The sequence below is a fragment of the Bombina bombina genome, chromosome 3 (assembly GCF_027579735.1).
Source record: "Bombina bombina isolate aBomBom1 chromosome 3, aBomBom1.pri, whole genome shotgun sequence".
NCBI lineage: Eukaryota > Metazoa > Chordata > Amphibia > Anura > Bombinatoridae > Bombina > Bombina bombina.
In genome coordinates, this window is record NC_069501.1 from 515,660,310 (window position 1) to 515,686,761 (window position 26,452).

Below are 26,452 nucleotides of genomic sequence, written 5' to 3' on the forward strand. Positions count from 1 at the left end.
TACACACTACTAACCCCATGCATTAGTAGTTGACAATGACCTTTAAAAAATAAAATAAATAAAAAATAGTTATCCTCCACACATACTTAGGAGCCGGCCCAATTTCTGAGCACTATAGGGCAGCAGTTTTGCAAGAATGTTTTTCATTTCCTGCCATGTAGTGCTCAAGATGCCTACCTAGGTATCTCTTAAACACAGAATACCATCGGAACAGAGCAAATTTCATAATATAAGTAAATTGGAAATGTTTATAGGTTTATAATATATCATGCATGGTGACCTGAAATGAAGTGCTAATTATAGTCTGGCTTTATTTCATTAGCTGATACAGTAACTGTAATAACATTGCAAACTTCTGGTCTTGTTTTGCAGCAATCATGCATTTCAGCCTCTTTTCAAGAACGCCGGTTGAGACGCACACTGTGCAGAATGGAACAGTGCCCCCCCCTATTGTTTCACATGACAACTCCACTGTTGGACCAAGTGCTGGGGACAAGGCTGCTGATGCCTTCCGAAAGATTCAGCAGGAACTTATGAATCAGATTCACAAGATTCCATGTGAGTACAACTGTAGGTCTCTGCTGTACAGTCTATTCTTTCTGCAGTATTATGTATAAGCCGGCAGATAGATGTGTACAACTGCATATCCTGTATATGTTATGTTACAGCAGGGCTCAGAATTTAAAGTCCTAAACGACTAGCCAGGACAAAATGTTACTCGCCACTTCTAATCCCTCCCACCCACACCACACCCAATACTTTACCCCCTCTTTGCATATGTTTAGCAAACTTGAAACATTATATAATATAGTCTTTATTTTAAACAAATTAAATAATGCTACATACAGTAATAAATTAACAAAAATAAGTTTATAGCAGTTAGAAACATCAACTAGAGGTTCTGGGGAAGACAACAGCTGGGTAGAAAAAGGAAGTTGTTGAACTGAGAGAATGCAGAGAGTGCTGACAGTCATGGCAATTTTTTTTTTTTTTAATAAGTATCATCTCTCCCTTCTTGATCTTAACTATCTTTCTCGACTACCTCCTCTCTTCAATCTCTCTTTTTACCCTCTCCCTTCTCTCTCAGGCCATGGCCTCTATTTACCAAAGTCTGGCGGACCTGATCCGACAGTGCGGATCAGGTCCGCCAGACTTCGCTGAATACGGAGAGCAATATGTTCTCCGTATTCAGCATTGCACCAGCAGCTCACAAGAGCTGCTGGTGCAATGCTGCCCCCTGCAGACTCGCGGCCAATTAGCTGCCAGCAGGGGGGTGTCAATCAACCCGATCATACTCGATCGGGTTGAATTCCGGCGATCTCTGTCCGCCTGCTCAGAGCAGGCGGACAGGTTATGGAGCAGCGGTCTTTGTGACCGCTGCTTCATAACAGGCTCGCCAGAAACACGGGACATCAAGCTCCATTCGGAGCTTGATAGATAGGCCCCCATATCTTCTCTTTACACGTTCTTTCCCCTCTCTCATATCTCTTCACTCTTTTTTTTTCCATTGATCCTTAACTCTACCTTCTTCTCCACTTTCACTTTTCCTCTCCAATCTCTCTTGCTCACTGCCCCATATAACCTCTCAGAAGGTACAGTCTGAGCACTAATGGGGTTCCTACAGACGTAAAAGAATAATGTGTATTTGTCAGTAGTGATGTCGCAAACTTAAAAATTTCGGTTCGCGAACGGCGGACTCGAACTTCCGGTATAGTTTGCGAACCCGCCATTGACTTCAATAGGCAGGCGAACTTTAAAACCTACAAGGACTCTTTCTGGCCACAATAGTGATGGAAAAGTTGTTTCAAGGGGACTAACACCGGGACTGCGGCATGCTGAAGGGGGATCCCTGGCAAAACTCCCATGGAAAATTACATAGTTGATGCAGAGTCTGCTTTTAACCCATAAAGGGCCTAAATCACCTAACATTCCCAAATTGTTTGCAATAACGTGCTTTAAAACATCAGTTATGATGTATCTATCAGGTAGTGTAAGGGTTACGGCCGCTTCACAGTGACAGAGCAAACTCGAAGTGTAACGCACCATTTGCACAACCACGAGATAGATAGATTTGATAGATAGATACATAGATTACATGACACACAGGCTAGCACTAATGGCAGCCTGGCTGGCCTGGCAACTAAAATTTAATAACACTAAAAGAGGACTATTAAAAAAAAAATTACATAAAATTTACACTAATGTTGTTACACCAGATATAAGTGGTGGAATTTTTTATTTTTTTTAATCTGTGTAACACTATATGATGTGGGCCAGAAACACACAGGCCTGATTGAAAAAGAAATTAAATTACACTAGCAAGATAATTAAAAAAAAATTTTTTACTTTAAAATAATGTAAAGCAGATATGAGTTGTGGCTGGTAGGTAGGGCAGCAATTTAACACAGTATGCTGTGTAAGTGAGAAACACACAGGCCTGATAGAAAATAAAATTAGATTACACTAGCAAAATGATTTAAAGATTTTTTTTTTTTGCATTTAAATAAAAAGGTTAAGCACATATGAGTCATGGCTGATAGCCTTGAAAGGGCAGCAATTAAAAACAGTAGGCTTGGTAAGTCAGATACACACAGGCCTGATAGAAAATAAAATTAGATTACACTAGCAAAATGATTTAAAGTTTTTTATTTTTTTTATTTAAAGAGAAAGGTTAAGCACATATGAGTCATGGCTGCTAGCCTTGGTAAGGCAGCAATTAACAACAGTAGGCTCTGAAAGTCAGATACACACAGGCCTGATAGAAAATAAAATTAGATTACACTAGCAAAATTATATATAGTTTTTTGGGGGGGAATTTAATAAAAAGGTTAAACACATATGAGTCGTGGCTGATAGACTAGGGAGGGCAGCAATTAAACACAGTATGCTCTGTAAGTCAGCAAAACACACAGGCCTGATAGAAAATGAAATTAGATTACACTAGCAAAATGATTTAAAAGTTTTTTTTTTATATTTAAAATAATGTTATAAGCGGATATGAGTGGTGGCTGGCACAGAGCAATGAACCAGAGTATATACTGTGTGAGCCTGAGACACAGTCACAGGCCTGATAGAAAATGAAAATAAATTACACAAGCAAAATAATTTCAAATTTTTGTTGGTTAAATTTAAACTAATGATGTTATTTATTTATTTTTTAATTTAAAAAAATGGTAAAACAACAAGTATTAGTTGTTGCACAGAGCAATTGATAAGAGTATATGCTTACTCTAGGCCTGGCACACAGGCCTGATGGAAAATAAAATTATATTAAACTTGCAATTAGCAAACTAATGTAAAAGTTTTTTGTTTTTTTTTAAATTTGAAATAATGTTAAACCACCAGATATGAGTGGTGGCAGTGAGCAAGTTGGCACAATATATGCTGTGAGGCTCACACATAGGCTGGTGGCAGTCAGGCAAATGCAAAAAAAAAAACAAAAAACGACTGGAGTTCTAGCCCTATGCAAAAAAAAAAATAATTTTAGCCCTGAAAAGGGCTTTTTGGGGTGCTGTCCTTACAGCAGAGATCAGATGAGTCCTTCAGGACTTTAGTGGAGACTGAATAGACTAGCCTAGCTATCAATTTCCCTATTAAATCAGGAGCTGCAACAATAAACCTCCTCTCTCTTCAAAAGCTGCATCACAATGATTCTAAAATGGCTGCTGCCCGTGACCTGGGAGGGTCTAGAAGGGAGTGTCTGCTGCTGATTGGCTGTAATGTGTCTGCAGACTGTGAGATACAGGGTCAAAGTTTACTCAATGATGACACATAGGGGGCGGATCGAACATCGCATATGTTCGCCCGCGGCGGCGGACGCAAACAAGCTATGTTCGCGGTGAACCGTTCGCCGGCGAACAGTTCGGGACATCACTATTTGTCAGTGCTGCAATAGGAATGTACTGTACATTCTGCAGATACCTTGTGCCAACTTTGCTACTTACAATAATATGCTATCAGACTTCAGACTCAACATTCACTAACTAACTTTCACTGGCTAGTGGGCTAGTAGAAATATTGAGTCCTGGTTACAGTGATGTGTGTGTGTGTGTGTGTGTATATATATGTATATATATATAAAGGTGGTGCTGTAGTTTTCACAGAACTTTTTATTCAACGTTTTCTCCTCTAGTGCCACCATGGGCTCTCATTGCTATAGCGGTTGTGGGCGGGCTGTTGATTATCACCTGCTGCTTCTGTATATGCAAGAAATGTTGTTGCAAGAAAAAGAAAAATAAGAAGGAAAAAGGAAAAGGGAAGAAAAATGATCTCAGCATGAAGGATATGAAGGGATTTGGACAGGTAAGAACACAGAGCATGATAACCCAGTAAACTTATAACCAAAATCTCAGTCCTGTAGTTTTATAAATCTTATTACTCCTAAACAACAAAATATACTCATCGAAAATCAATGAATTGCCTTTACCATACAATTTGTATAAACTATAATCTATCAGCAAACATTGCCTTTTTTTACCATAATCCTCTAAAAGGGATCATATTATACCACAATACTTTACAAATGTTTGCACGCAATTAATTATACAGCTCCAATATATGCAATGAAGTCACAGCCCACAATATTTAAAGGGACATGATGCAAATGTTGAAGCACTTGAAAGAATGCAGTATAGCTGTAATAAGCTGACTAGAAAATATCACCTGAACATCTCTATGTAAAAAAGAAAGATATGTTACCTCAGAATTTCCTAAGTATTCACATCCCATTGTAAAAGGGCTTTAAGCAGCCAATCAGGATGCTAGTCCCTGGACTTGCAAGGCAGTGTGCATCTGGCATGTGCAGGCACAGTCCTGTTATTTTCCTATTCAGTTTAAGAAAGTTTACTATGAAATATCACGAGATTTCAGTGAAATCTCATGAGATCAAAGCGAAAGCAAAGCATGACCTAAGCACTGCTGATGCTGATTGACTATTTTTGTTGTTTTTTTCAAGTTACATCTGGACAGCAGCTAAAGTTTGACTGTTTACACAGCACTTACTCTGGTGAGCTGAAGAAATGTTGAGGTCAAATATCTTTCCTTTTTAAAAAGAGATGTTCAGGTGATATTTTCATGTCAGCTTTTTACAGTTATGCTGCATGACTTTCAAGTGCTTCAACATTTGGGTATCATGTCTCTTTAAATGTTGTGGTCTGTGATTTCATTGCATATATGGGAGCTGTATGAGTATTATGTCCCTTAAATTAACCAAATTTAGCTATTCTTCCAATAGTCATACATAAATAAATTGGGCTATAACACATTGTTAATCCTAAATTATATTCTTTAGACAATGAAAACAACTAACAACCTGGAAATAAATCTGCTGTCACCTATTTTCACCAGCTAACACTTCTATAATAAGCACAAATAAAAGTGAAACATTTGTAGATGGATATCATCTAATACTTCCATCCAGAGTATCAACTGCTATGTATCCAATATGCCAAAACTTGCAGGGAATCTTAAATGTATTAGTTTTTTTTTTAATGGATATTCCTGTGGTCAATAAATTACATTATTCTATATGTTTGGAATACCAGTTTCAGCCAATTCAACAATTGAAGTTTTTTCCTTATTGACTAGTAGCCAATCTGTACATGAACCAGTTATGCTAATGCGTGCACTCACTACAGTTTCAAAATAAAAAAAAACTAACCATTTTTTCATGTAAAATATTTGAATGTCCCTTTTTTTTATTGAGATTCAATGTAAGGCATACAAAACATAAATGTCTAGTCATTGTATACAAAGGAGTCATTTCCATAAATCTAACACAGCATAGTTATGAGACACTTGTATAATAATTAGTACATACTTTTTGCCTATTGGACTATAAGCCTTCCAATTATTCTATGAGGCCACACTTGGACCTTTCATTGCTATAAGAAAAATTATAAAGCTAATGAAGGCACCCAGAAACAGTAAGAGACCACTTTTGGGTCTTATATTGGAAATCATGTTTTTTTTCTTTTTATAAGGTATATGAAGAATAACTATCAAATGAAAACATCAAATATCACATACAAACGATAACCATTTAGGTTCTGACTATAAAGAATCATTACCTCATTACCATGAATATACCACTATATAAGCATAACCTGGTTACTAACACTTTAAGAAAGCATAGGGAATAATAGGGTTAGCAAAGATGGGATCACTTGTGCTAAAAGGAGTTATATGGATAGGATCAAGGAATATTCTCTTGAGACCTAGGCTATAGATAGTATTTAAAGCCTTTAGTTGGTTGACTGCTTAGTAAGGTTGCTGAGGGATATGAAGTGCCTTATATATATGTTGTAGATATCTCCTCATATAATGTGTTATTTCCAAACAGTATACTATATAAGTAATACTATAGAATAATAACCGTACCAACATCCATACCTATATTACATCCACCATTTAAATACAGTACAATGAAAAGATGTGTTTTCAGAGGGATATTAATATTTGCATTGATGGGTTAAGTCTGCAAATGGCCAATAAAATCAATAACTTATGCCCATTAGTGCATAAGGGAACTAATATCATTTAAACAAGATGTATAAATGTAAATATGCACTCAATAATATACCTTAGTGTATCGTATCCCAACAGTATAATACAGGATAATAACAGTTTTAACTTCCCTACATATATTGCTACCATAGTTTATATACAATAAGGAACCTTAATATTTGCGTTGATGGGTTAAGTCTACAAGTGGCCAGTGTAATTGATAACTCATGCCCATTAGTGTATAAGGGAACTAGTACAGTTTAAACAAAGTGTATATATGTAAATATGCGCTCAATGATAGACCTTAAGTCATGAGATATCTGTGGCCTAATAAAGACCTATAAGACCTCCATAATATATGTTAGTTATTCCTAAAATGTACAACACTAGGTTTATGTCTAAAACCTAGATAATATTAGGTAATAAGAACCTGGATTGTAAATTTGGCTACACTGTGTAATCTGGTCACTTTATGCTGTCCCGACCGCAGACAGCCTGTTTTTGTTATAGACCTAGTATAGGTAATAACTAACACCTAGATTACGAGTTTTGTGCTAAGCAGGATGTGAAACTAACGCTAAAAAAGTTGCGTTATTTCACCCTCCATAGCGATCCCATTATAAGTTACTGAAAAACCTCCTTGTGCGTGCGATATGGTGGAGTTAAACTCCATACTGCACAAAAACCAAGGGCTGCTTTGACGTGCTCGTACACGCTTTCCCCAATAGACATCAATGGGCAGAGAGTGTTAGAAAAAAAACTAACACCTGCGATCGCATTATGAAAATTCTCCGTAACGCAACTCCATTGATGTCTATGGGGGAAAGAATAGTTACGTTTAAACCTAACACCCTAACATAAACCACAAGTCTAAACATCACCGCTACCTAAATAAAGTTATTAACCCCTAATCTGCCGCTCCCGTTATCGCCGCCACCTAAATAAAGTTATTAACCCCTAATCTGCCACCTGACATCGCCACCACCTAAATAAAGTTATTAACCCATAATCTGCCACCCGACATCACCACCACCTAAATAAAGTTATTAACCCATAATCTGCCGCTCCTGACATCGCCGCCACTAATAAAAGTTATTAACCCCTATTACGCCGCTCCTCGACGCCACTATAATAAAGCTATTAACTCCTATTTCGCCACTCCCTGACATCGTTGACACTATAATAAAGCTACTAGGTAAACTAATTGTATTAGGATACAACTAAGTTTGTAGCAAAGAACTCCACAAAATTGAAATAAGTCTTAACTCTCAAAAAGTATTTCAAATTACATTCAGGTAATTCTTATAATGTTATATTAAAAAGTTCCATATCATTCCTACATTTTAATCTTTATTTAAATCAACTAGGAACAAACATTCACGCTGTGACATAGGTAAGTGAGTTAAAAACACTTAAACCTGGGGGGGCGGAGCCTAGCCGCGATCCAAGATGGCAGCATCCCCTTAGAGCTCTGTAGTCCCCTAAAACTTTCGCTCAAAATTAACGTTCTCATGCTGACCTAAACAAAAGCTAATAGCAGCAGATCTAATAGAGGGGCGACCAGGACCCTAAATTGAAGTGAACAGCAAGCGGATCAGCAAGTTAGCCCTCACCCCGGCACACACGGCAAACGCTACAGCCTGAAGAGCTTGGAGTGAACCGGGAGACTCGCAGCACACCCCAGCTCACCTGTGCAGCACATCAGGCGCTCCTGCCCCTACACGGCTGCGGTCCCTTAATCCACCAACTCAAAAGGCTATCTGAACACAGACGCGACGAAGTACCGCAACGCTAGGCCGCACCCACGTGTCGGACCGGAGCGCATTTCAACCACACGCTGCACGGGGGGCATAGAAGAACGTGAGAGGAAAGCGAGGCACTCGTCAGTGGGCAACTTAAGTAAGAAAGGCCAAATTAACTATTATACATTACAGATACCTAAGGCCACTAATAACCATAACTATAATTACACTTATAATTGCACCGCTGCCAAGAACTAACAGTACACAAGCGTTTGCTGGCGGAGGCTGGGGAGGAAAGACTGCAGTGCTTTACAGGGCATAACTTAGGAGCCCCAACATACCGCAAGCAAACTAATAGAGACAAGGTTATCCTGCCTTGATACAGAAGACAAGACAAAATACCTAGCGGGGGCGCATTGAAACCTGCTTCAATCAGAGCTGCATGGGATCACTGGGACTCAGGCCTATCTAAAGACAAAGATAAAGACACAGCATTGCAATAAGAGATGTCAAGCAAAAGGTCCGCAAAATTAACAAAAAGTGCGCAGTCCTCAGCTATGGAGAACTATTTCACCCCATCTGATTCTACAACATTAGCTGGAGGTGGGAGTCAGAGCACAGCGAGACAGGTAATAATGGCTCAGGTTCATGAACCCGAGGGGCAGGCACACAGCTCCCCCTACCTCACAAAAGAAGATATAAAACACCTATCCTCTAAAGAGGATATTAAAGAGGCCATGATGGACTTTAAATCTATGTTTGGAGAACTTAAAAGGAACATAGAAGCTGAAGATCAGCGGGTCACTATGATAGAAGAGAAACAGGAAACGCTGAGTTCAGACCTGCAACACCAGAACAGCTGCCTGCAGGCCCAGGATGGCACTGTGCAGGCCCTCATGGACCGAGTGGAGGATCTGGAGAACAGGAGCCGGAGGAACAACCTCCGGCTCAGGGGAGTAACGGAGGCTGTCGACCCTCCTGCCCTGCAGAGCTATATACAGGAATTCGTCAGGCACCTAAAAAAGGACGACTCTGCCTCAGATGTACAGATAGAAAGAGCACATCGAGCCTTGAGGCCTAAGCCACCAAGCAGAGCCCCGCCAAGGGACATCATAATGAAAATGCTGTCGTTTAAAGACAAAGAGGATATTCTAAGACTCGCCAGAACGCAACACCCGATAGAATTCAAAGGATCCGAAATACAGGTATACTCCGATCTTTGCCCAACAACCCTGCAAAAACGAAGGGACATGAGGTTTATTACTGTAACGATCTGTGATAATATGTAAAGCTCTGTGATATGCAGCAAGTATTTAAGTAAACATTTAAGACCTCTAAGCAGGATAAATAATTGTGGAGTGTTACAAGTTACTAAGTGTGCTTGCTAGTAAGATAAACACTAACTTAATCACTTGTGTTAATTTAGCCTGAGGGATAAGACCCAATAATATGAGTAGTACTAATGAGCTTTATCTTAGGCAGGTCTTATATAGTGCAACAGGAAGCATAAGGGTTAAACATAAATAGTATAAGTCTGTAAAGTCAGATTCACTGGTGACAGGTGAAATATGGAACCCAGACTGCACAGATACAAACAGGAGTTTTACCTTCAATTCAACTGTTGTTTAAAGAGTAATGTCAAATGAGTAAACAGAGACTTAAGCACTCTATATACAGAACCTTAATTCAGAAGCAGAGCCTGTGAGAGGAATCCCAGATGCGGGTAGGTAGAATACTTGCAGGGATTAGTGAGCGTGCAGCGTGGTAATGGCTCCGTGTAGCTGGGAGTCTGTATGCTGTCTGTTTAGACAGGGAGAGTGTGTCAGAGTGGTAGCTTGAATCGGCGCTGCGGTGACGTCAGCGGCTGTGACAGCTTGAAGCAGAAGCTGCTTGTAACGGCAAAAGGTTTCTCTGATCAGGAGAATCTTGTTTTGGTACTCTAGGTAAGGAGTTGAGCTGCTTTACTTTGGCAATAAACTTCAATAAACCAGCAATGCATCTTGGTTACAAGGAGATTAAATAAGGAAACCTGATCAGCTTAATTGAAATAAAAGGTGGTATGATAGGTTAGATACGCTGTGTAAGGTGGAATGGATTTAGACATGACATATCCCCCCTGCAAAGGAACCCCAAAGGTGTCAAGGCGCGGGTCTTTCTGGATGGCGCCTATGGAAAAGGGACACCAGACAGGGTGCAGAGAGATTGGAGGCCGGCTCCCAAGAATCCTCGGAAGAATCAAATCCAGCCCAATGCACTAGGTACTCAAGTTGACCATGGCAACGCCTAGAGTCCAAGATAGAGTGGACTTCATACTCAGGATCGGGTGCCGGGGAAGACGGTGGAGGGAGAGGCAGACATCGGGAGGTGTCACAAGGCTTGATGAGGGAGATGTGGAACGTCGGATGGATGCGGTAGGAAGAGGGCAACTGCAGAGTGACCGTGAGAGGGTTGCTGATGGAGATGATGGGAAAAGGCCCCACAAAAAGGTTGTTGAATTTCCTACAAGGAGTAGGTATCCTGAGATTTTTTGTGGCTAACCAAACCAGGTCACCAACCTTGTATACGGGAGGAGCCCGATGTCGGAGGTCATAGGAGTCCTTGGAGAGGAGACCTATTGTCATGATCCTGTCTAGACTGTGCCTTTAATTCAGGATCTCCTCCCTTGTTTTCTAACCCTATTTAAGACTCTCCTTTTCCTCACTGCATTGCTTGATTATTGCAGTCTGAGGAACGTTTGATTCATCTCTCCCTGAACACAACAAGCTAAGTCTCTGAATTACCTACGAACTTACTAAATATCATTTCTTGACTCTGGTTACATAAACATTTGTTGTTGTCTACTCTCAAATACTTAACAATTGGATTTTAATCATTTTTACCTCTTAAGGCTCTGTCTATCGTTTCAGCTAGCTGTTACCAGACAGCATTGAGGCGGGACTTCGCCTCAAGCGTGTATGTCATGTGACGTCACACGCCACTGCACAAGCTGTGCTGTCGGCGCGTCTCTTTCCTCTCACACGCTGATCATTCAGCTCAGAGTCACACGCATATTCAATTGCACCTTGCGACTAGAAACTAAACCCTAAGGAATTAAGGTATGTACATATCACTAAATGTAAAACAGGCCAATAATGAGATCTCCAACGTTATCCACAAATGCTAACCTCTCCACCTCGTAACATAAGAGACTGTAAAACAACTATAACCGGTCATTACGATTGTTCATACACAAACTCTAATATGTCAGCTAAACATTTTTTTCACATCAGGCTCATCTTATAATTAACTTCTTAGTGACTTATCTTCTGTTTTATAACATTAGGACAGATTTGAGTTTACCATTGGAACTTAACTATTAATATTCAGTCATTCCATTGTTTTATTCATAATTTGTTTGAGTCTCTCTGACTGTCAGATTTACAGTTTAGAGATTAATAAAATAACACTTATCCTACAAAAAAATTGTTTTCATACAGGTTCCCTTTTACCTAGTTATGATAAAAGGGAGAAAATGAAAACAAACACTCAGAATCATGGTGAAAATAAGCTTTATTTTTATATGAATAAAATTATTCATCACACCTATGATGTGGGACTTGGGGATAATAGTTGAGTAGGATGGGGTTGTCTGGAGTCTAGCATCCTTACGAGAGAGGGCGTCAGCCTTCCCGTTTTTTGTTCCAGGACGGTAAGTGATGGTGTAGGAGAATCGGGAAAAGTAAAGACTCCAGCAGAGCTGACGGGCTGAGAGCGTACGGTTGGTCTGGAGGTATTGCAAGTTCTTATGATCCGTGTAAATCACTATGGGTTGTTCTGTGCCCTCCAATAAGTGTCTCCACTGGTCGAAAGATGACTTAATGGCCAAAAGCTCCTTTTCACCAACCGGATAGTTCAACTCCGCTGGTGTCAGAAGTCTGGAAAAGTAACATACTGGATGGAGTGAGTCTTTTGGAGAAGCTTTTTGTGAGAGAACGGAGCCGATAGCGTAGTCTGATGCATCCACCTCTAGGACAAACTGTGCTTTGCTATTAGGTAGTTGTAGAACTGGGGATGTGATAAACCGCGATTTTAGGAGATCAAAGGCGTTCTGTGCCTGGGAGGTTCATAGAAAGGCAGAAGTGGTTTTGGTCAGATTAGTGAGGGGTTTGGTGATGGCTGCGAAATCTTTAATGAACCGTCTGTAAAAATTTGCAAAGCCTAAAAAACATTGGACGTCTTTTATATTGGAGGGTCTTGGCCAGGAGGTGATAGCTGTAATTTTACTGTCCTCCATCATGATGTTACTTTTACTAATATTGTAGCCCAAGAAGGAAACCTGACTGACATGGAAAAGGCATTTTTCCAGCTTAACATACAATTTGTGTGTCTGTAGTCTGGATAGTACAAGCCTGACGTGATTGATATGTTCTGAGTAAGAAGAAGAGTAGATTAGGATGTCGTCAAGGTAGACCACCAGAAAAGTGTCAAGAATATCCCTAAAGATGTCATTAATGAAGTTTTGAAATGTTGCCGGAGCATTACAGAGACCGAACGGCATAACGGTATACGCGAAAAGACCATACCTGGTCCTAAATGCCGTCAGCCACTCGTCTCCGGCCCTTATTCTAACAAGGTTGTATGCGCCCCTAAGATCCAGTTTCGTGAATATAGTTGCGCCTCTTAACCTCTCAATCAATTCTGGGATGAGAGGTAGTGGGTATCGGTTCTTTACAGTACGCTTATTGAGTTCCCGATAATCAATTATGGGACGTAAGGACCCATCCTTGTTTTTAACAAAAAAGATGCCGGCTCCGGCAGGGGAAGTGGATGGACGGATAAACCCCTTCTTTAAATTCTCAGCAATGTAAGACTTTAGATGGATTAATTCGGGTCTTGAGAGGGGGTAAATATGCCCATAGGGTATGGTTACCCCAGGGAGAAGGTCAATGGGGCAATCGTAAGGCCTATGTGGAGGCAATGTCTCAGCCTCCTTTTTGTTGAAAACCTCAGAGAAGTCAAGATATGGAGAAGGAATGGTAGGAGTAGTTGTGGAAAGCAAGTTGGAATTAGGAAAACACGTGGAAGTACAGTAAGGTGATGAGAAGGATAAGGTGAGAGAATCCCAATGAACCGTAGGTTGGTGTTTTTTGAGCCAAGAGATACCCAGAACGATAGGATAAATTGGAGAAGAGATGATATCAAAAGAGATAGTCTCAGAATGACCAGAAGTAGATGTAACAAGGAGAGGGATGGTTTGTTGAGAGACTGGACCTGATGCTAATGGTGTACCATCAATGACTTTAAGAGGCATAGGTGTGCTTTTGAACAAAAAAGGTATTTTATTAACTTCAACTAAACTTAAATCAATAAAGTTTGCACATGCTCCGGTGTCAATCATGGCGTTACAGTTTATCCTGTGTCGATCCCACTGCAAAAGTAAGGGTAAAGTAAGATAGGTGGTAGATAAGGTTTTTGTATGTAAGCAATGTTTAGTTGTGAGTGCCTTACCTAACTTCTGCTTTGTGAGTAAAGGACATTCTTTAACAGTATGTTCAGTCCCCCCACAATACATACAGAGATTGAGTGTACGGCGTCTAGCCTTCTCTTGTGGGGAAAGAGGTCCTCTGAGGAAACTGATATCCATAGGCTGTTCAGCTGAAGAACTGGAAGTAGGAGGTGTGGGTAAAACCCTGCGTACAGGAGTAGTAGAAGGGTTTCTTTCTTGTCTCCTCTCCCTAAGCCTACGGTCTATAGTGATAGTAAGAGCGTATAACTCTTCAAGGCGGTCTGGTATGCCTACCCTGGCTAGTTCGTCCTTAATGTCCTCTGCCAATCCTAGGCGATACTGTTTTTTTAAAGAAACCTCATTCCAGAGGGAATCCCTGGCCCAGATCTTAAAGCGGGTGATATACTCCTCTACCGGTGTTTTTAGCTGCCTGAGGTTTCTTAGTTTACCTTCTGCAGTAACTTGCCGATAGGGGTCGTCATAAAGGGTAGACAAAACTTTGAGGAATGCATCTAAAGAGTTTAGGATAGGATCCTGGGTCTCATAAAATGAATCTGCCCAGGCCCTAGGTTCTCCCCTCAAGTAGGACAATATAGTGAGCACCTTGCTCCGGTCAGTAGCATAGGTCCTGGGACGTAAGTCAAACAATAGTAGACAGGCATTTCTAAACTGTCTGAAAGTGGAGCGATCACCAGAAAACTTCTCTGGGTATGAGACCTGAGGTTCAGCCTGGTGGTCGTTTCCGGTATTTTTGTTAGATAAAACTTCCCTAAAACAGGCTTTGAGGCTCTGGTTCTCTACTTGCAGCTCTCTAAAAGCCTGGGTCAGATTATCTAAACGTTGGTTAAGGCTGTGTAGTTGTGGGGTCACATCAGAAGGCTCCATTTTAATAGGGCTGGTTTATTATGTAACGATCTGTGATAATATGTAAAGCTCTGTGATATGCAGCAAGTATTTAAGTAAACATTTAAGACCTCTAAGCAGGATAAATAATTGTGGAGTGTTACAAGTTACTAAGTGTGCTTGCTAGTAAGATAAACACTAACTTAATCACTTGTGTTAATTTAGCCTGAGGGATAAAACCCAATAATATGAGTAGTACTAATGAGCTTTATCTTAGGCAGGTCTTATATAGTGCAACAGGAAGCATAAGGGTTAAACATAAATAGTATAAGTCTGTAAAGTCAGATTCACTGGTGACAGGTGAAATATGGAACCCAGACTGCACAGATACAAACAGGAGTTTTACCTTCAATTCAACTGTTGTTTAAAGAGTAATGTCAAATGAGTAAACAGAGACTTAAGCACTCTATATACAGAACCTTAATTCAGAAGCAGAGCCTGTGAGAGGAATCCCAGATGCGGGTAGGTAGAATACTTGCAGGGATTAGTGAGCGTGCAGCGTGGTAATGGCTCCGTGTAGCTGGGAGTCTGTATGCTGTCTGTCTGCCTGACAGGGAGAGTGTGTCAGAGCGGTAGCGTGAATCGGCGCTGCGGTGACGTCAGCGGCTGTGGCAGCTTGAAGCAGAAGCTGCTTGTAACGGCAAAAGGTTTCTCTGATCAGGAGAATCTTGCTTTGGTACTCTAGGTAAGGAGTTGAGCTGCTTTACTTTGGCAATAAACTTCAATAAACCAGCAATGCATCTTGGTTACAAGGAGATTAAATAAGGAAACCTGATCAGCTTAATTGAAATAAAAGGTGGTATGACAGGTTAGATACGCTGTGTAAGGTGGAATGGATTTAGACATGACAATTACAGCAGTCCTTAAGGACAATAGGATCCCATATAGGTGGGGCTTCCCCACCTGTCTGATAGCAACAAAGAACAATACCTCACATGTCCTTAAGTCTATAGAAGACTTGCCCAGCTTTAACCAAGCCTTGGGCATCCACATCACCCCTCCACAGGACAATGGTGATGACAACCGCAGGGCCCCGAGAAGGCCCCTCTTTGAAGATCGCCAACCACTAGCACAGTGAACAAAACCCACAGAGACTAGAAGAACTCTTAGCTGTAAGACATAAGTAACCTGTAGCGACAGAACTGGTGCTGCCTGTATCGCTTGCAGGTCGTATGTGGCACATATGATAAAAGATGTCAATGTTTATCTGATGTTTCATATTTATAACTATGCTTAGAACTAGATAGCATGGGTATGTATTATCAGATAGAATATATATTTACAATGTAACCAGTCAATTAACAGGGAACAGGCAGAAGATCCATGACTCAACACACCTCCTCCTCACGAGCGCACCCACCTATATACCATGAGAACAGAGATGGGGGGCCTGCCCTCGCGGCCCTCGGCACTGGATTTGGTGCTGGGGGCTGGGAGGGTAGAGCTATCAGTGAGGATATACATAGAAGTAGTTTGGGGAGGGAGTGATACAAGATGTGCTGGTGTGGGCCTGTGGATAGGATATAGGTTGAAACAGGTTATGTAAGGCAATGTTTCAATATTTGCTGCTTGGAGTTCTTTCTTCATATGTCATTTACTGTTATGCTTTGATATGCTGTTTATGATTGTGTAACTAGAGAATGTTAATTTACTAAGTTAATTATAAATGTTTATGTTTATAGCGAAAGCACGGGGACAACTATCCCCTGATCTATTGAAGTAGCTGTTTAGTTAGAGTCAGTTAATTATCTATTGACGTCTAGCACAGTACACCTTCCTTTTCTTTCCCCCCTCCTCATTCCTGACAATTTCTCTCCAAAACAAAGGGAACTAACCCCCTAAACTGCTAATTCCTCACCTGTCCCATCCCAGACTCTCTACTAACTCACATCCTCTCCCACCCATCTCCTCTACTCTGCCCCCTCACTTCATCTCATACTCATTTTTTCCCTCTTCCCCTTCCCATTTAACCCTTTTTTTTTTTTTTTTTCTCCTTCTCTTTAATTGACCCTCACCTCCCTTCCCATCCCGTTTCCCTATCCCTCCAAGTCCCCTGAACAATTCCAAACCTACACACACACCATGGCACAGACTCAGAAAAGACTGCACCCTATAGAACTTGTCACAATAAACGTAAAGGGGATGAACAGTCCTAATAAGCGATCCATACTCATTAGGGATATGCACAGAATGGGTGCGGATATTATACTTCTACAAGAAACGCACTTTTCAGTCAGTCACGAGCCAAAGTGGTGTTCTCACCGCTACCCTATGGCTATTTTCGCGTCAGGCCCTAAAAAAAAGAACGGGGTGGGAATATTGTTTAGCGCGAAAACGCCATTTCAGGTCATACAAGCATACAAAGATCCAGAAGGCAGATATGTAGTGGTCACGGGGCTCCTATATCATAGGCCTATCACCCTAGCCAATATCTACTGCCCCAATCACTCTCAACACCTCTTTCTGCCAAAAGTCATACGAAAAATACAAGAGCTTAAAGTGGGCATTTTATATGTGGGAGGGGACCTCAATGCATCACTTGTCCCCCTGTTGGACACCTCTGATGGCCTCTCCAGCACCCCCCACAAGACACTGAAACACATCAATACCTCACTGACAGAATTGGGTCTATATGATGTTTGGAGGACACACCACCCCGAGGCCAAGAACTACACCTTCTATTCGCACCCCCACAGGAAGTACTCCAGGATAGACTATCTTTTCACAGATACAATAGGGCTAACAATCACTAGAAGTAGTAACATACATCAGATCACATGGTCGGACCACGCTCCGGTCGGGTGCGCAATCTTGTGGCCCACTGTGCCAGTGACACCTTATATGTGGAGGTTAGAGGACACCCTGTTGGATGACCCTCTGTTTGGCACAGAACTGAGCGGAGCTATCCTGGAGTACTTTCGACACAACACCGACGATCAATTACCAGATACCACTATTTGGGAAGCACACAAGTGTACTATCAGGGGCCTCCTGATCAAAAGGAGATCGGGACTCAGAAGGGCTAGAAGGGAACACTACCAAAATCTGCTGACACAAGTAGCCAATGCTGAAACAAACCACAAAGCACAACCAACAGATGCGGCACATGCCAAAACACTGACCACAGCTAGAAAGACACTCATGCAATTCCTACAGGAAGAGTACCAGAATCAAGCACTAAAGCTGAGACAACTTTACTACGCGAGCAGGGGGATAAGGCAGGGAAGCTACTCGCCAGGGCACTAGCTCGCAAACAGCTTAAATCTCATGTGCATCAGATAGTGGATAAAGAGGGTAATATCAAATCAGACGCAGACTCGATAGCAGACACCTTTAGACAGTACTATGCCTCACTGTACAACCTCAAACAAGTACATGGAGAAGCAGGGGCACACCAGGAAGGGGGACGGGAGGAGGGGAAAATCATAGCATATCTTGAGGAGGTAGCCCTCCCCAAGATCACAGAGGGGGACAGGGAGGCACTGGATACCCCCATTTCCACACTGGAAATCAAAAAAGCGATCAAAGACCTCCCCACCGGTAAAAGCCCCGGCCCGGATGGGTTTGGACTCAAGTATTACAAAAAATATGCAGATATCTTGGCCCCAATTCTGATGAAACTGTTTAACACGCTATCCGACTCCCCAGTCTTACCACGCTCCATGTTGGAAGCATACATTACAGTAATCCCCAAGCCCGGGAAACCGCCCGACAAACCCGAAAACTACAGGCCTATATCCCTTTTAAATTCAGATGTGAAGATACTGGCCAAAGTCATAGCATCGCGAATTAATAAGCTCCTGCCAAACCTGGTCTCTACTGACCAGGTAGGGTTTATACCTGCCCGAGAAGCGAGAGACAACACTCTCAAAATCCTTCAGATGATCACGTATGCCCACAACCATGGACAGCCACTCACCCTGGTCTCAACGGACGCAGAAAAAGCGTTTGACCGGGTGAGTTGGCTCTTCATGCGTCATACCCTTGAGAAGTTTGGATTCGGACCCAGCATAATAAATGTGATTATGTCACTCTACTCGGCACCTAATGCCAAAATTAGGGTCAACAGTACACTGTCGAACACCTTTCAGATCCAAAACGGAACTAGGCAGGGATGCCCCCTCTCGCCACTGCTGTTTGCTCTGACAGTTGAAGCACTGGCGAGCAAAATAAGAGCTAACCCGACCATCAAGGGATTAAGGATCGGGGGGACGGAGCATAAACTTTCGATGTATGCAGATGATATTATGTTAACGCTATCCGACTCCCCTAGGTCACTTAAGGAGGCACTGTCGGAATTCTCCGCCTACGGAGAAGTATCCAACTTTCTCCTTAACCCCCAGAAATTAGAAATATTAAACATTACAGAACAACCCACTGTGTTCGCGGCCCACTATGCGGACTGTCCCATCAAAGTTGCAGAACAGTCCATCAGATACCTAGGGATTTTAATCTCCTCCGACATCTGCAAGGTATCAGAAACTAATTATAAACACATCTGCGAAGACATAACCAGAGATTTAAATAACTGGAAAAATAAAACGATCTCATGGATGGGACGGGTGGGGGTGGTCAAGATGAACATCTTGCCGAGGGTGCTGTATGTGATGCAGACAGTCCCGATTCACCCAACCACACCATACATCAGACAAATACAAACAGCCATGGAGTCTTATATCTGGAATGGGGTGAAACCCAGAATCAGAAAGCAGACCATTTACCTGCCCAGAGAGAGGGGGGGGGCTGGCGGTGCCTTTATTGAAGGAATACCAGAGAGCTATCTCTCTTCAGAGGATAGTCGAGTGGAGCCAGAACTTACGCAGTAAGGCCTGGATCCAGATGGACAATGAGGTCTTGAACCGCAACAACACGGGAGCCCTGGCGTGGATCTCTGCTAAAAACCGCCCTTCTGCGGTACAGAGGTACCCCCTGATGGAAGAGGTGTTTGCGACATGGGACAGGCTACTTAGCAAAAACCCGCAGCTCTCTTCCCATAACTCACCAAACACTCCAGTTCGAGACAACCCAGATCTGGGAATAGAAAACACACCACATGTTCCGGGAGCGCACCAAACTCTCCAGGAAGCCTCCATGTCCAACATAATACATCAAGATAGGCTCAAACCACATGCAGAGTTGATGGAATGGGCCCCAGATATGTTTGCTTCCTGGTTTAGAATGGCACAGATAGCACACTACTTCAAAACACACAAAGACAGAGCCTCGCTCACGAGGCAAAGGACACTATTTGAAACTCTCTGCACGATGTCCCAAACCCCGACCCACCTTATCTCTCAGATATACAAAATTCTCTTGTTGAAAGGGGAATCTTCACTCCCGAGCTACACACAGGCCTGGCAGGTAGACCTAGATCAGGAGATAGAATACAGAGAATGGATCAAGATCTTTGATAGGGCCAGGAGAGCCTCAGTGTCAATGAGAATACAGGAAGCCCACTTCAAATTGCTTAGCAGGTGGTATATGACCCCTCATAGACTTAAAAAAATCTATCCACACACAAGTGGGGGCTGCTGGAGGGGCTGTGGAGGGGAGGGAACCCTTCTGCACATCTGGTGGAACTGTCCACAAATACAATCTTTTTGGGAGGAGGTGTTGGGAGACATGAGCAGGGTACTAAAGGTCATTATTCCTCCAAAACCATCATACCTGATCTACCATGGACTCCCTAAAGTGACGGGAGAAGATAAGTACCTACTTATGCTGCTCATGCTAAACAGTGCGAAGGGCCTAATACCCAGGCACTGGAAGACAACTCAGGTGCCAGATATACGAGAGTGGAGGGCTAAGGTAGAGGAACTGTTGAAGCTTGAAAGATATCACTATCTTAAGACAGGCAGACTAGCCACACATGAGATGATGACATTGACATGGTCGGGCAAAGGGTTCTAATGAAATTTTATATGAAATCAAAAGTTGAGCACAAAGGAACACTGACCAAATCAATCGGGGGCAGAGTCTGCCCCTAGGTCTGGTATCCCCTCCTCATTAGTTCATATCTCCACTCCCTTGCAACTAACCGTCACCCCTCCCTTCCCCCCTCTCCCCAGAATCCTTAAAACACATGGTCCTGCCCTCTCTGTTGTCCCTGTCTTCCCTCCCCCCCTTTTTTTTTTTTTTTTTCTCTCCTTCCTTCTCTTTTCTTCTCCCTCCCCTCCTGTCTTTCTTCTCACTGCTCCTCCTACCCACAATTCTCCTTTTCTCTACCATCAATACTTTTCAGTTTACCCTCTTTCTCTTAGTCCACCTGGGTCAAAACGTCAGAAACCACCAAACCTCAGCAGCATGTGGTAAAAATGCTGAGTGCTTTAATGTTAAGACAATTTAATCTGATGTTAAGCTAAAATGAACATGTTACACCAAAGTTGTGAATTTATATATATGCAACGAGTCTTTCTACTCGTTGGAGCAAGCTCAAGAACAATACTGAAAGAAGCTGTAGACATTCAATTTGCAGATAGGAATATCCTGCTCCAGACATAATAAATATTAGCACTTAGAAGTTCCAGGAATATAAAAGGGTTAATTTGGTTTTTGTCAGATTGTATCTTCCTAATGTAAAGCACCCTTTGTGACAACTGCTATACCTATGTAATGTTGCTTCTTCTTTTTTTTTTACAAATCAATAAAGCTTGTTTTGAAAAATTAAAAACACTTAAACCTGGTTAATAGGTAAATACAAAATAGCTCAAGTTTTCATGATAGTAATATATAAGTGGGTACTGGGTACCACAGCTTACAATAAACTACCAATAGCCCTTAAAAGGGTCTTTTGTAGGGCATTGTCCTAAGTTAAACAGCTCTTTTACCTGTAAAAAAAATACAAAGTCCCCCCAACAGTAACACCCAACACCCAACAAACCCCCCCAAAATAAAAACAAACCTAAAAACTAAAAAAACCTAAGCTACCCTTTTCCCCTAAACGGCATTTGTATGGGCATTCAGCTCTTTTTCATTGACCTTAAAGAGGCATTTAGCTCTTTTTCAAAAGCCCAAACCCTAATCTCGGCGGTGCGGAGTGGAGCGGCAAAGAAATCCAGCGCGGAACATCCTCTTCATACGGTCCCCGCCATACACTGAAGCTTCAATGCAAGGTTGCCGTTTCAAAATGGCGTACCTTGCATTCCTATTGGCTGATTTGATTATTCAAATTCAAATCAGCCAATAGGATGAGAGCTTCTAAAATCCTATTGGCTATTCAAAACAGCCAATAGGATGAGAGCTGCTGAAACCCTACTGGCTGTTCAAATCAGCCAATAGGATTTCAGTAGATCTCATCCTTTTGGCTGTTTTGAACAGCCAATAGGATTTTAGAAGCTCTAATCATATTGGCTATCTCATCCTATTCTTCTTCCCCAAGAGGAATGTGTAATATAATTACCAAATAATCTATTGATGATATACTATGGTAAAAACTGTCTAACTAGAGAGCAAACCATGTGGAGGATATTTACTGTTTTTTTCACATACATTGGTGACTCCTTCTCAAATGGAGGATTAGTAGTCAGTTTATGTGTTCTAAATTGGGAGACTGGGTGTAATTCTCTTTTTATGTAAAAGGACAAAATCATAATCACACTATTATAGGTATAATATAATAGTAATAATACCTCCTGATTATACTGTTTCTACTCCGGATGCTAAGGCTCTGTGGCTGAGCTCTGTAGCAGCCCAAGGGTTGCAGGTTCGATCCCTGGTGAGGTCCACTCAGCCTTTCATCCTTCCGAGGTCGATAAAATGAGCAGCGCCTTGAGACCCTTACGGGTGATTAGTCGCGCTTTACAAGTACCCAATACATACATACTCCCCATCTGAGGAATAAAGTTATAGATACCCAGGTTGTGTATACCAGTAAATGGAAAATATGTCTCTCTTTTGAGTTGTTTTGGATCAAATACTCTATAAAAGAATGACCATCCTAGGGACCTAATTGGATGCCTGAATATGTTTTTATTGCTTTCATAATATTCTATGGTCATTCAAGAATGTGTGTTGTAATTGTATCCATATGGGAGCTTCCATTAACAAATGCCACAAAACTGTTGTGAAACTGTGTTACTGCAATAAAGTAATGACAGAAAATGGGTAGCACTAGGCCACCTGCAATACGCTATCATTCCATTATAAATCCCTGTATGTTCTTATGTAATCAGTAAATCTCCCTTTAATCCGCTGGTCTCAGAAGGGCCCATAAAATATAGTCTTGTCAAAATGTTCCCCATTACTGAGGGAGTCATGTAGAATCAAGAGTTCACCTACTGAGACAGACAGTGCACAAGTGAAATTTGTATTTTTTTCTGAGGCTAAGGGCTTCACTTTTGTTAACATTATCTATGTAGATTCTAAATGTAAAGAAAAGAGGGGGCGCTTAATTTGCATATCAATAGACATCAGGAGATAAAATATCATAGGGTACTCACACAGTGTAGCAGCACCCTAGTGTGCTTATAGAGCGTACTGGAGACTCCCAGTGCTCCAGCTCACTGAACTCTGCCCACTGGCTCTCTTTAGCAGGAAGGCAGCAGACTTTGTGTACTCGGTAGCAATATAATAAAGCACCTCAATATGGAATGTTTATAAAAACACAAGTTTTAATAAAATCATAAAAAGTGCACAAACATAGGGGTTAAATATGACATATATGCCCCCTAATATGCAACGCGTTTCTTGACTGTCCTAGCCATTTTATCAGGCGTAATGATACAACAATAAACTGCTACCTTAAAACGGCTAGAACAGCCGAGGAACGAGTTGCATATTAGGGGGCATATGTTTATTGATATATTGATATGCACATGAAGCACCCTCTTTTCTGAACATTTAGAATCTGTGTTACCATTTTTAAAATTGGTGAAGAGGAGCAGCTGTGATTGTGTGCATCCTGCAAATAAAGGATGATTCCCCTTTTTTACCATTGTATCCACTTTGCTTGAAACCATCATTGTATGGACATTGTGGGATTCTTTTCTTAAAGATGAAGTTAAGTTCATTTATTTGTGCCACTTCTGTTGATATACTGGTTCCTGTATCGAGGATCGATTATTAGCGCCCCCTAGGGGAACTTAGATTCCCAGGTTAGAGTATAATATTATCTATGTAGCCTGAAAGTTGACTAAATTGTATTATGCAGTTTTTTCCTGATGTCATCTAGAATTAACCAAGTTATTGGTATGGGCTTTTATGCGCCATTGTTTCTTCTCTTGTGTAAAGTGAAGAAAATAAATGGTTTAGCACCCCTTTCCCCCTCCCTCCTCCTCTGCCGCTGGGCCACCCACCCGCCTCCCCTCCCACCGGCACCAACTTAGGTCGTTACAGTCAGTGACACTGATCGTGTCTTGTCTGTAACAATCTGTCAATCTGACTTCATATGATAACTGAGCACCGATCGTGCTCAGTTACCATATGAAGGCAGATGCTGGAAGCATACATACATGCAAGGAAACTGCTTGGGCTTCCCTAAGCTGCGATGTAGATCTACTTTAAGCAGTAAGCTGGGCTATGTACCACATAACATAGATATGTGTCGTATTGGCTCAAGGGGTTAAAATTAAAAGTTTTAGTGAAACCCTTGTAATACAGCTTATTACAGTCAGACATACTTTTAGGAGCCAGACAGTGCAATTTGTATATAGATATATGGAGAACAACCCAAAAAGTTAGGAGCCAAGGGTAGAATTCTTGGAGCCAGTGGTTCCCTGGCTCCTGGGTTTGTCGAGCCCTGGCCTAAATGTTCTTTCACTTCTATGTTTCCTATTAGTTTTGTATTATTTGATAGCACTAAATCCAGTATAGCTGTAATTCTAGGTGACATGAAGTTATGTTTTAGCACATTTAAAAATCTAACCCCATTGGATGTTTTGCTTAGTTTCATTGTCCCAATGTATGTAAGGGTAATTAAAATCTCCCATAAATACAGCCCTGTTATTATTATTAACAGCCTTTCCTATTTGCATTAGCAGTTGAGTTTGCTCCATCTCAGTAACGTTGGGGAGCTTGTAGCATGTACCTAATAAAAAAATTGGAATTCCCCCCCCCCCCACTATTTATTTCAACTCAGTGTGTTTTCATCTGTATCATTATTGTAGGTTTAAGGTCAGGTTTAATATACATGCAAATTCAAACAAAGTCAGCCCAGTGCTCTAAAAATTCAAACCCCTCATTTTTACACCATGTTTTTAACTAGGAATTAACTGCCTTTACTGGGTTAACACACAGCACTGCTAATATCGCAGAATATATTACCTTGGATGTCCTAGCTTTAAGCTTGTTACCTTACTCCCTAAAGTCATTTTTAGGACATTCCATCTCCTTCTGACTTTGTCATTGCTGCCAATTTGCACATGACTGCTAGATCAGACCCAGATCGCTCTAATATGCCTAACAAGAGCCCCTGGAAGACAGCAAACTGTTCTATTTAAGGAATCAGGATGACAAATTACTCCATCAACCTTCCTTATAAGAGAGTCTCCTATGACCATCATCTGTCTTGGGCCCAGACTTTTATGCTCCTCTTCTGTTACTGTTGGACTGTTTACTACTAGGCTTCATTAAGGTGATTATCTAGACTTCCTACTGTTTTCAAAGTAGTTTAATGCCGTTAAGTTACACATTATATACTGAACACTCTGTTAAACTTAATTGGAGCTAAAAACTTGTTAATATTCCACTTGTAAATAGTCTTCTGTGGCCTTTATTCTTCTGAGAGCAAAGATAACTGCAGTTAGTTCAGTCACATAAATAGGTTTGCTAATGCCTTTGAGGAGAGATGTCCTATTTTTACCAGTTTTGAAGAATTTGAATATGTTCTTGATTTTAGTATCACACCCAGTATAATTGATATAATTTGGCATGCGAGTTTACTGTTTTACTAAGGGTTACTTGTGGGTCCAGTTGTGGAGAGTTTTATTTAAACTATGTGGAGCTAGAAGGAAGATAATCATAATCAAATTTTATCCAGTACAACTAACATTCTTTTTATTGTTCAATCACATGAAATCAAATGCTGAAATCTGCAAGTTTCCTAACAAGAACAGAAATCCATCCTTTCCATCACATTGTTACACACTTCTACTGCAAATATTTGGTTAGATTACGAGTTTTGCATTATGAGTGAAAAAGCAGCGTTATGGATCTTTTTCACTACCACTGGTATTAAGAGTCTTGTAGGTATAATGTACTGCACACCTTTTTGGCCGTAACGCAACGTAACTACCATACCTTTCAAAAAGTCCTTTTTCAATGGGACTTCCATAGCGCCGGTATTACGAGTTTGCCTGTCCGGCCAAAAAGTGAGCGGCACAGCCCATAACTACTAGATCCGTACCGCTACATGAAAGTCAGTAGTTATGGGTTTTACGCTACAAAGCTGTTGCATAAAACTCATATCTAAAGTGTTAAAAAGTACACTAACACCCATAAACTACCTATTAACCCCTAAACCGAGGCCCTCCCACATCGCAAACACTAAAATAAAATTATTAAACCCTAATCTGCCACTCCGGACATCGCCGCCACTATAATAAACATATTAACCCCTTAACCGCCGCACTCCCGCATCGCAAACACTAGTAAAATCTTATTAACCCCTAATCTGCTGCCCCCAATGTCGCCGCCACTATACTAAAGTTATTAACCCCTAAACCTAACCCTAAGTCTAACCCTAACGTAGCCCTAACCATAACACCTACTAACTTTAACATAATTAAAATAATTCAAAATAAAAATTACAATTAATACCTAAATTATTCATATTTAAAACTAAATAAATACTTACCTGTAAAACAAAACCTAAGCTAGCTAC

At 41.3% G+C, this 26,452-nt stretch overlaps 1 protein-coding gene across 1 annotated transcript in view; it reads left to right on the forward strand.

Moving 5' to 3' along the window:
• Nucleotides 1-377: 377 nt before the first annotated feature.
• SYT2 (synaptotagmin 2) overlaps nt 378-26,452 on the forward strand; it is a 93,087-nt gene continuing 67,012 nt past the window's right edge. Inside the window, exons 1-2 of the mRNA XM_053704743.1 lie at nt 378-558; nt 4,133-4,302. Of these exons, the coding sequence (XP_053560718.1) occupies nt 378-558; nt 4,133-4,302 (351 nt within the window). The remainder of the gene's footprint in view (nt 559-4,132; nt 4,303-26,452) is intronic.